Source organism: Abrus precatorius, unplaced genomic scaffold, assembly GCF_003935025.1.
Source record: "Abrus precatorius isolate BTA unplaced genomic scaffold, Abrus_2018 Scaffold7, whole genome shotgun sequence".
Taxonomy (NCBI): Eukaryota; Viridiplantae; Streptophyta; class Magnoliopsida; order Fabales; family Fabaceae; genus Abrus; species Abrus precatorius.
In genome coordinates this window covers 8,191,440-8,202,350 of record NW_020874417.1, presented here as the reverse complement: position 1 = coordinate 8,202,350, position 10,911 = coordinate 8,191,440, and the positions used below count along the sequence as shown (strand labels likewise).

The window sequence follows — 10,911 nt, the reverse complement described above, 5'->3', positions numbered from 1 at the left end:
ATCCGTCTGTAAAGTCGTTTGTATTACAGATAGATTTTTATTTCTGTAATATCCGTATATAAATAACGTTTTTCTAATAGTGTAGTAGATACCCTCTTTAAAGTAATTGTTGTGCTTTTTTTAATATTTTTAAAGATGTAAGGGTATTAATATTTTTTTTAACTAAACTATTAACTTCATTGTATATCATATAAAATTAATTGTAAGAATTATACATGTGTAAAAAAAAGTATTAAATCCTTTCAATTATAAAGAGTAAGATATTATCATTTATAAATGCAACATATTTATGAGAAAAAGAATATTTTTTAAAAATGAAATTCAATATGCTAATTTTGAGTCATATGAGAGATCACTTGCATGTATTGATGATTGCCAGATACATATCATGGAATATTGAATATTCCATGAGCTCGAAAGAAGAGTTGTAGAAGACCTACCATTTTCAAAACTCATTTTAACTAGAATCTACAATGGTAATCTCCTTTGCTGGCCAGTATAGTTTATCCAACCTGAACTTTGGATACATAATAAAAAAATTAATAAATAATATGTTTATATTATTTAATTTTATTAATACATAAAATTACTTATTTTTTAATAAAAATTAGTATATACAAGGCGTTCGAAAATGACGTATTTGGATTGATGGTTGATTCGAGATTCAACCGGTTGTTACGTGTGAAGGAGTAAGTCATTTGAATCTTTTCTTTTCTTTTCTTTTGTTTAGTTTTATCATTCGTGTAAAATAAAATAAAAATAAATAAATAAATAAAAGAGTTAAATTTTCTTGAACTTAGATACGTACACGCATGCAAAGAGGATCTATGAGCAAAGCATAGCCACAACTGAAAAAGATTCAAGTGGGGTCCACACCCCTGTTCGATACACAACTTAACGGTCACCGAACATCGAAGCTAGTTGTTCTCTCCTTTCTTAGAAAAAACAAGAAAAAGAGAAAAAAAAAAAAGGGAAATGAAGAATCTTTGTCACAAATTGGATGTAAGAGGTAGTAGGTTTCAAGCTTTATCAAAACCCAGTTGGGAAGTTTTGTTTCCTCGTAGGTTGTGGTTGCGAACATGGACATCATGGGATAGGAAGAAGGAGGAGAAGTTGAAGTTGAAGTTGAAGTTGAAGTTGAAGGTGCAGTGCAGCGACGGTGAGAAAGTAGGGTGGGTTGAATCTGCCACCAAAAGTGCTTTTGAGTTTGGCGTTTCGGCTGCTCTTTTGTTCTCTGTCTTCGGACAATCGCCTCTCGCTCTCGCTGAGTCCCTCACCGTTGCTTTCCCTGTTTCACGGGCACCTGAGGTCTTCTCTCTCTGAAAATCATTTTTATTTGCAGAAGTTTATATCAGAAGTGGTCAAATGAAATCATTTTTTGTCATCTATAAGTGTATTTACAGTTTAATTTCAATTGTCTGAGTTCATTTGTGTCAGTTATCTCATAAAAAAAATATAACTTCACCTTAAGTCAACTAACGTGATTTTATTTATAAAAATTAATTTTTTTAATATAATATTTTAACTTAATTAGCTCATTTAGAATGAATTTTTTTTTTCTAAGATAATTTAGTCAAACTCGTTTGAATTTTTGGATGTGTCACCGTTTTATAGATTTTTTTCCCGTTTAATGCTTCTTTTTTTCTAACATTGAAACTTAATTGGTTGTGTTTTGCTTGGGGGGTAAGTATGGTTCGGTTTCTTATATAGTTTTTTGAAAATATTAAATAAAATGGCGTTTTTATAATTATTCAAAAAATTAAATGCAGATTTTTTTAAAACTAAACAATTTAAGCTTTTGGTCTCAAAATGTAATTTTAAATTTTTATCAGTTTCATTAAATAGGTTTTAAAAAGATTATTTCTTTGAAAAAAATTGTTGAAATAAGTATGTTTCAAAAACATAAAATTACTTTTTCATTTTTAAGTTTAAAGAATCATATTCTTAATCGCAATTATGCTGTCGTCCTAGTTTGAAATTAATGCAATCAACGTACATGTTTGAGTAATCTTTGCTTTGCTCGATGGGAATTATCACTTTCTTTCAAGGTAATTTTTACATTGCCTTGTAAATTATTTTATGTCCTAAACAATTATCACTAATCACAGTTGTTAATTTAGAAATAGTATACAATATTTTCTTAAATTTACAAATACCAAGCAATTTTTTTAAATTGTTAAATATTGATTAGTACTTAGTTTTTGAACATTTCAATGACGGTGAGTGCCATCCTCACTTAGTAAAATACAACTTGGTTGTTGTTATTGAAAATATTTATCCGTGATCAGCAACTCCCCTGATATATGCTACCATAAATATTCACTTTTTTCCCCATGTTGAAATTCAAACATTTACTATGTTCAGAACGTAGAACTAACAGGCGTATTAGGCTACATATCTTAATTAAGTACGGAAACTAATTATTCTGGAGTTTTGTTGGTTCATTAGTTCAACATGAGAAGTGCTGAGTGAAAAATGGTTTGTGTGGTAGGTAAATGCAGTTCAAAGAACTCTAGTGGAAGCATGGGGTCTAATTCGAGAAACATTTGTTGATCCTACATTTAATCACCAAGGTATTTCTGATTTCTTACATTTTTCTTGATCATTAGTTCCACCACTAATGTTTCCATAAATAATAAAGCATATTAGTATTTTCATGGATCAATAATAAAAGATACTTTTTCTATTTGAAGATTGGGATTTGAAGTTGCAGCAAACCATGGTGGAAATGTTTCCCCTGAACTCAGCAGATGCAGCATACACAAAAATCAGTGGAATGCTTTCTACCCTTGGAGATCCTTTCACTCGAATTATCAGTCCAAAGGTCTTACAATTAACACTTCCTTTTCAGGATTCTTAATCCTACTTTCTTGGTCTTTAGAAAAAGTAGTAATTTGGGAGATAAAGCAATTTATGTTGGCTATTATAGTGTGTTGTTTGTTGCTTCCTTATGAAATAGACTATTCAATCAGTACTATTCTTAGATCAACAAGTCTGTTTGCAGTCATGTTTTGGAGTTAAGAGTTTAACAGTGTTTCCTAACTCACAGGAATACCAAGGGTTTAGAATTGGAAGTGATGGGAACTTACAAGGAGTGGGCCTCTTCATAAATGTTGAACCAAGGACAGGACATTTGGTCAGTCACTTGCAAAGAACTCTTCCTATAATTTTCAGCAATCAAACCATATTCAAATTATTTGCTAATTGTTTTAAGGTCATTTAATTATGATATTGACCCCTGCCCTTTGTAAATGTAAAGTAGTTGTTCCGTTTCACTATTTAAAATTAAGTAAATGCTAACAAGTACTAAAAAATTAAGGATTTAGTTAACCTTAATCCTTAGGACTAAGTACTGAGTTTAAGTATTCATAAATGGTAGATATAAAAGTATAGTAAATGTTTATCTTTTCAATAAAACTACTATTATTAAAGGACTCAGGTTAACATTTTTCAAATTAAAAATGAAAAAATTTTGTTGGAAAGTATAACAATGTTCTTTTTTCATAATTTTGGATGCACCCCTAACATAATTTCTAATAAAAGCTTTCTATTTCTCAATTTTTTAACCCCACCTTTTAGGACACTGATTATCAAGACCCTTAAAACTATTGGCAGCATCAAGAACTAGATACAACAAGTCATGGAACCGTCCATGTTTTGCTTCATGATTTTTTTTCTGTAAAATGATAATATTATCCCTCAAGATGACCTGATAATGAACCTATATTGATTTTCAAAATTATGACTTTTTTCAATTGAAATCCCAGGTTGTCTTGTCATGCATAGATGGTAGTCCAGCTGCTCGTGCTGGTATACATCAAGGAGATGAATTGGTTGAAATAAACGGTACTTATATTTTTTTTTTAATGTATGAAGCTATTTAGGTCTAGTTTTCTTTAGTTTATCATAGAAAACCATTATTATGACTTTTGCATAGATGCCAAATTTTGCATGATTGATAGTGCTTAAGACTGAAATGGTGTAGAAAAGTGTCACAGCTAATACCCTTTCTTGATTTGGAACAAATATAATTTCATCTTATGTCTCTTCCTCTGAAGTCTGAAGAATTTTCTGTTTTAGATGATTCATAAATTTCTAGCTGATATCAATAAATTTTTATTGGGAATTAAAGATTTTGTCTATGAAGTGAATCAAGTGATTAGCTTTTGTTTGATAATAATGTGATTCTGCAGGGGAGAAGCTTGATGGCATTGATAGTGAAACTGCAGCACAAAGGCTAAGAGGGAATGCTGGAACAACTGTTACAGTAAAGGTTCACTGTATAATTATCATACTTCCATTTTTAATATAAGCATTATTGTAATTATTGAGCTATGCCTTAGACAAGTATTTTGGATTGAATGTCTTTTACTTGAGAGTTCAATTTTCAACTCTCTTTTTATTTTCCTAGGGTGGTGGGGGTAATTTCCAACCTTCATATATTCAAATAATGCACAGTAGCATATGATGGAGAATGCTTTTGTAAATAGCTTAAATCTTTCATTTCTTACAAAGCTTTCTAGATACTAATTTAAATTTTTTTCTTCACCAGGTCAAAGACTCTGGGACTGACTCTTGTATCCGAGAGGTAATGTTGACAATTTAGGTATTATGATTCTTGAAATGTTAACTTCTTTCTTTTATCAGTTTTTCTGACGTATTTTTAAGAGTACACAAAAAAAAAAAAAATACTATTTTTTTATTAAAAATTATAACATTTAATGTTATCAATATATTAAATTTTGTGATATCGTAATAAAAAAACTTATTATAAATAGGTTCTTATTCTGTCAATTGAGCCTATCTTAAAAACTGTATTTTTTTCTCAGTTTTTCTAGTATATTTTTAAAAATACATAATAAAAAATTATAATATTTAATCTTATCAATATATTAAATTCTATGATATCTTATAATTTCTAATAAAAATCGTTATAAATAAGTTTTTATTGTGTCATTGAGCCGTTAGAAAAACTTTTCTTTTATTTTAGTTATGCTATACATGAGCATTTAGCTAATCATTTTTCCTTTTATTTGAACTTCAAAATTCACTATATTTTTGTGCTGATCTAATACTATACTTGAAGGTCAAACTTCCAAGGGAGCATATCAAGCTCTCTCCTTTATCAAGTGCTATTATCCCTCATAGATCCCCAGATGGGCATCTCACAAAAACTGGCTATGTGAAATTGTCAGCCTTCTCTCAGGTGAAGAACAAAGAGTCAAGTATAAAATAAAATTGAAATTATGCATCAAATATGTGTTTGAAACAGCCTTTGTGTGGAATATAAAGCTCTCTCCAGAAACTGATAAAAAAAGAAGAAAGAATTGTTTGTTAAAAAACTGAACTGAATATACACTTAAAAGAAAGGCAAATGGTGTGAAAGAATTAAAAGTAGAAAGTTTAGTTAAAATATATTAAATGAACTCTCACCATGATTTTCAATCTTTAGCAAAAGAAATTCTATCATTGATTTCTTGACTAGCGTCTTAAGGAAACTTATTAGCAAGAGCTTGAAAGAAGATATTTAAATATTTTCCTACAACTGCTATCCATTCAAGCTATATATAAATTCCTATTCCAAATTGACAGACTGCTGCTGAAGACATGAAGAATGCTATTCAGGAAATGGAAAATCAAGGAGTACACTCATACATACTAGACCTAAGGAACAATCCTGTAATTTACTAATTTGATGAAAATACTCATAGTCTTGTTACCTGATCATTGGAATAAAGTAACAGAGAACAATTTTCCCCTAATTTTCTGTAATTTTGTTGCAGGGTGGTTTGGTAAAAGCTGGCCTTGATGTTGCACAGATGTGGTTAGATGGAGATGAGACTCTAGTCAACACAATTGATAGAAACGGGAACATGTTACCCATTAATATGGTCGATGGACATGCTATAACACATGATCCACTTGTGGTGATTGTGAGTAATAACTATAGTTGCTTAATATCATTGATTATGCCTTTTAATTCTACAATCTTTGAGTAAGCAACAGAACAATAACTGCTGTATTTGATGTTACATTTGCATATAAATATTAAGTACTTATTCTTTTTGTTGCATTGTATCATAAATGTATATTTTCAAGTATGTTACTGTTTTGCAAAACAAACTTTATTAGTTTCTTTTATTCAAGTATGTCCAACTATCAGAGCTAACCTAACATGAACCCAATTAACATCCAAGTTTTATGTTTTGTTTATGAACATAAGCTTGTCACATTATTGTTTTTCATAAGCATTAAAATTACTGGTACTTTCATGAATAGTTTAATGAATTGCAATGTTTGTATCCTTAACAGGTCAATGAGGGAAGTGCAAGTGCCAGCGAGATTTTAGCTGGGGCATTACATGACAATGGTCGAGCTATTCTTGTGGGGCACAAAACATTTGGTAAAGGGAAGATTCAGGTACCATTATTCTATTTGTTATATAATAACCATACCTACATGTTTTAAGTATTCAATGATCGTTCAAAATTTTAGAATGTAAAATTATTTATTAAAATAATATAATCAATTTTTTTAACATTTTCTTCAATCATTAATGAAATCAATACTTTTAGAAAGCATGTAGAATTTTTTTTGAAGATTTTATGAAAATAACTTATGACTCATTTAAATTTTTTAAAAAAAATTATTTCAATAAATTTTTTAAGTATAAATTATCAAAATAAGTTTCCTTTAAGCTTATTTCAATTAGTTTTGTTATCAAAATTTATGTCATAAGACCCTTCATAAAAACTTACAGAATAAAAGTTAATTAAACTGTTTAATGGGTACCCAATCATGACTATAACTTCATTTTAGAAAAGTTAAATTATAAAATGAGAGTCCTTTTTTCAATAAAAAAAATATATTCAGTTAAGCTTAATAAATTAATATTATTTATAAAATAATTATTACTTCTTAAAAAAAATTTATTAATCAAAAAATAATTTTAAAGGCCTTAAAAGCCCTTGGGCCGGCCCTGATATCAACCCTGCATTCTTTGAAATGATTCATAGTTAAAAACCATTTTGACTGCATTCTCAGAAAGGAGCAATTGTAGAGACCAAAAAACAAAAGAGAAAGGTGCAATTGTAATATATGCGTTTTCATCCAAATGAATTTCAAATTAAACAGTGAAGTTAGTTCCATTTTGTCATATCTTGGTTCATCAAGGGAATTATCATTCTAATTTCAGAGTGTGACTGAGCTTCATGATGGGTCAGCCCTCTTTGTTACAGTAGCAAAGTATCTATCACCAGCTCTTCATGACATTGATCAGGTTGGAATAACACCAGATGTTCAGTGCACCACAGAAATGCTCAATCCAGCCAAGGAACTTTCAACCAAAGACAAGACCTCACTCTCATCATTGGAAGCAGATTCTTGCATCATGGTAGCAGAACATGAGTTGGATATGAAGGAGTCCAAAGGCACTGCTTCTTGAACATTGCAGTGCTCTTTATCATCACATTTTCTTTCAATGTTTATAACAGTTGAAAGGAAGGTTGTTGCTGTGTCAGCCAATAGCATCAATTTGTACAATGTTACATTGTGATCACTAACTACTATCAGTACAAAAAATAGAGAAACAGATTGTATATATCATTCAATAGAATAATAGAAAATTTACCTCCTTGTTGAAGCATAACTGGCAACATTCCATGCATTACATGATCTTATAAATATATGTGAAATATTGAAAAATATATATAATTTTTAAAAATTTTGAAAGATAAATTATTTTATTGATAAAAATAAATATAAGCATTTTATTATACTTAATGTTGAGAGAAGAAAATTAAGTATTGATAAAAATAAATAAGGAAATTGAAAATCTTATTTGATTGGATAATAAATAAAAGAGATAAAATTGATTTAATTTAAATTGAAATTAAGAAGATTTGTGTCATAAAATGAGAAAAACACATGATTGCATAACTTCGTGTCGAAGTTCAAGGAATATCAATTGCTATTCTTTCACTAGTGCCTTTTTGTTCGTATATACTATTTGAGTGGTCGAAGAATAATAAGGAGATCCATTATTAAAGGATAAATTTGTAAGTTTAATACTTTATTCTAACAAAATAATTCAATTCTTTACTTTATATAATTTCTTCTGCCTCTAGATAGATAATAGGACCTGATGTAGTAAAATTGAAATTTATTACTTATCCAATCGTTGTTGTTTAAATGTCATATTTTTGGACAAAGTTGGACTACACTTCTAAGTAGTATGCAAAAAGAAAATCAGTTCTGAAGAATTTGAAAAATGAAAAAAATAAAATTCGTCAATTACAAGGAACATAACGATTACATTAATATATCAGCTCACACCAATAGCTGAGTACGAAATTACATACTGTGTAGCTCATCATAAAGCTAATCTTACAATATGCAAAATAATAGAAGTACCATTTTCAACAAGCAAACATAGAGCATGTGTGGGATTTAAACCCACAAGACAAAGTAAGATTACCCCCAGCAAGTTCCAAAGCCATAGTTTTCCAATTCACTGCAACATGAATGCCACAAGAGATGCCAACACAGAAGAACACATGATCACCTCAGAAACATGCAAAGCAAACCCAGCTCCAGCCTCCAACTGACCAGTGGGAGCAATCTCTGAATCCTGTGCCACAATTTTGGTCACACAAAACAAGCACACAAACATTATTGCCATCAAAGTTTTAGCATTGTAGCTACCAAATGATGCCATTTCCAAAGAATATAATATATTTATTTTAATGTAATGAAATGGAGAAAAGAGAGTGAAGAGAAATATTTGTATTGGTTGGCAACTGAATTGTTCAATTGAGGAACCAAGAATTGAACTTATATAGGACTTAAGGGAAAATTGTTGAGGGTAACATCAAAATGTCATAATCTTTTAAGTTGGTAAAAGGGTACATTAAACAATAGCCATTTTTTAATTTTACTAATCCTTTTTGGTTAAAGCTATTAAGACCCCACAAGACCAATAAATACTTTAGTCGGTGCATGGTGGCATAGCATCCTCAAAGAACCCCTTAGATCAAAGTTATATATAGGAACAATCAAGTAACTACCATTTATGGTACACCCTACATTGAGTTTCCCTGATGGATTGGATAATTGACAAGTTTAGATTCATAAACATTTTTGTGTTGTTGGTTACTTGGAAGGGAAAAAAAGAGTAAAAAGGAATGTGAAAGGGATTACTAGGCAAGCTATCTTTTCTCAATTCATTGCAATTGGTGGAAACTCTCTTTCGACCCATCTGAAGCACCTTTGACATGGCAACGGTTATGATCTTTTTAGAAAAAGGCTTAGTCTATGGTTTGCAAATAGATGGATCTAGAGCTTAACTTTCATTTGGCAATTGAGAATAAACTAATAATAGGATTTTTTTTTTTTCTTCTCATTATTTGTTTTGTTAACTCTTGAGTAATACATGTAGCCATTCACCATTGGAGATGTAACAAGAAATATAAAAATGACAAAATTTAATTTGGACTATTTTGAACGTTTGGTTAGAATCAATGATAAATCCACTTGAAGTTACTCTGGTGCCATGTAAATTCAAATGCTTATTGTGAGGAATTTGTTTAGCAATTTGCATACACAAATAGAGTAATCAAATAGAGACAACATTTCGAAGATTTTCTGTTGCTTTCCCTCTCTTGTTACAATGTTACATAGTGTGCGTCCACTTGAAGTTTTTCTTCTTTTCACATTAACAAAGTAATGTGACCACCAAAAGAAATCAATTGTATCTTTTCTTTTTCTGACAAGAGCTTCATCCAAAGTATGTGACATTCGAAGCTTGTTTTTATCACTAGCTATAGCTAGCTTAACACCATGCAAGGGAAAATATAAAAGTGTTAAAAAAAAGCTTGCTATCTAAGAAATTGTGTATCTTAATTTGTTTATGGTTAAATTAATTCATAGATCTCTAAATTATTTAAAGATTATAATTACATGCATCTGCGAATTTTGAAGTTATTTTTAATTGTGTCATTGTGTTAGAGTTCTGTTAAGTACAGAAATTTAATTGAAAATCTTCAAATAATTCAAGGATCACATCACCATTTTAATTATTTAATAAGTTTCTGAACTACTGGAAAAATTTTAATAAGGTCCCTTTACATAATATAGAATCCTAACGAAACCTTAACGAAAATATGACCAAGAATTTAATAAAAAAATATTTTAAAATTTTCAGAGAAACGTTTATAAAATTTTAAAATATAATAATTTATTTAAAAATTTTCAAATGGTTTCCAGGAACCTATGGATTAATTTAACCTTTGGTTATATATCATTCTTATATTCCATATGTCTAATAAGAGATAGGTTTGAAGTAAAACAGACATTTATTTTTCTATGAAATTTATGACGTATTGTTTTCGATTTATATCACTGAATTATTATCTTCGCAACGAAAAATATACCGAGAATAGGAAAAAGAAAAAAAAAACACGAAAATATGTATGCTTTTCCTTTGAGATAAGATTAAAGATGTACATGTAATATAAATGATTTTTTATATTTTTATTTAAAATATAATTGAGATTTGAAGTATGTTAAGATTTTGAAAAATAGAATAATCAACTTACTATTCTTAAACATATTTAAAAATAATATTCTTAAAAGAAAACAACGGATACATTATCACTTAAATCAAATCAAAATAGTTATGATTTGACTTGAGTTTATTTTCATGTGAGAATAGAATACATACATACATTAAATAAAATTGATAAATTAAAAAGAAAAAAAAATACTCATACATTGCCAACATGTTACACTGACCTCACATAAACCCCCTATCATATAATGTAGTAGTATATAGAAATATATAGATATAAATATTACACCATCGTTTATTGTGTTAAAAGGAAATTAAGTGAATTCGTAATATCTAAGATTTTT

The 10,911-nt window shown here is 29.2% G+C and overlaps 1 protein-coding gene across 6 annotated transcripts; it reads left to right on the top strand.

The window, feature by feature from the left end:
- The first annotated feature begins 925 nt into the window (after positions 1–925).
- Positions 926–7,683, top strand: LOC113870946 (carboxyl-terminal-processing peptidase 3, chloroplastic). Of its 6 annotated transcripts, none has more exons than XM_027507542.1 (13): positions 947–1,308; positions 2,492–2,573; positions 2,694–2,824; positions 3,050–3,136; positions 3,768–3,846; positions 4,194–4,273; positions 4,553–4,588; positions 5,087–5,206; positions 5,593–5,679; positions 5,784–5,933; positions 6,313–6,420; positions 7,052–7,056; positions 7,280–7,683. In XM_027507542.1, the coding sequence occupies exons 1-13, from the start codon at positions 976–978 to the stop codon at positions 7,287–7,289; spliced, it is 1,308 nt and encodes a 435-aa protein (XP_027363343.1). In that variant the 5' UTR covers positions 947–975; the 3' UTR covers positions 7,290–7,683. The 6 variants fall into 6 exon arrangements, with proteins under 6 accessions (XP_027363339.1, XP_027363342.1, XP_027363340.1 ...); XM_027507537.1 differs by having other exon boundaries at positions 7,045–7,083; positions 7,196–7,683; XM_027507538.1 differs by lacking the exon at positions 7,052–7,056 and having other exon boundaries at positions 926–1,308; positions 7,196–7,643.
- The last annotated feature ends 3,228 nt before the right edge of the window (positions 7,684–10,911 follow it).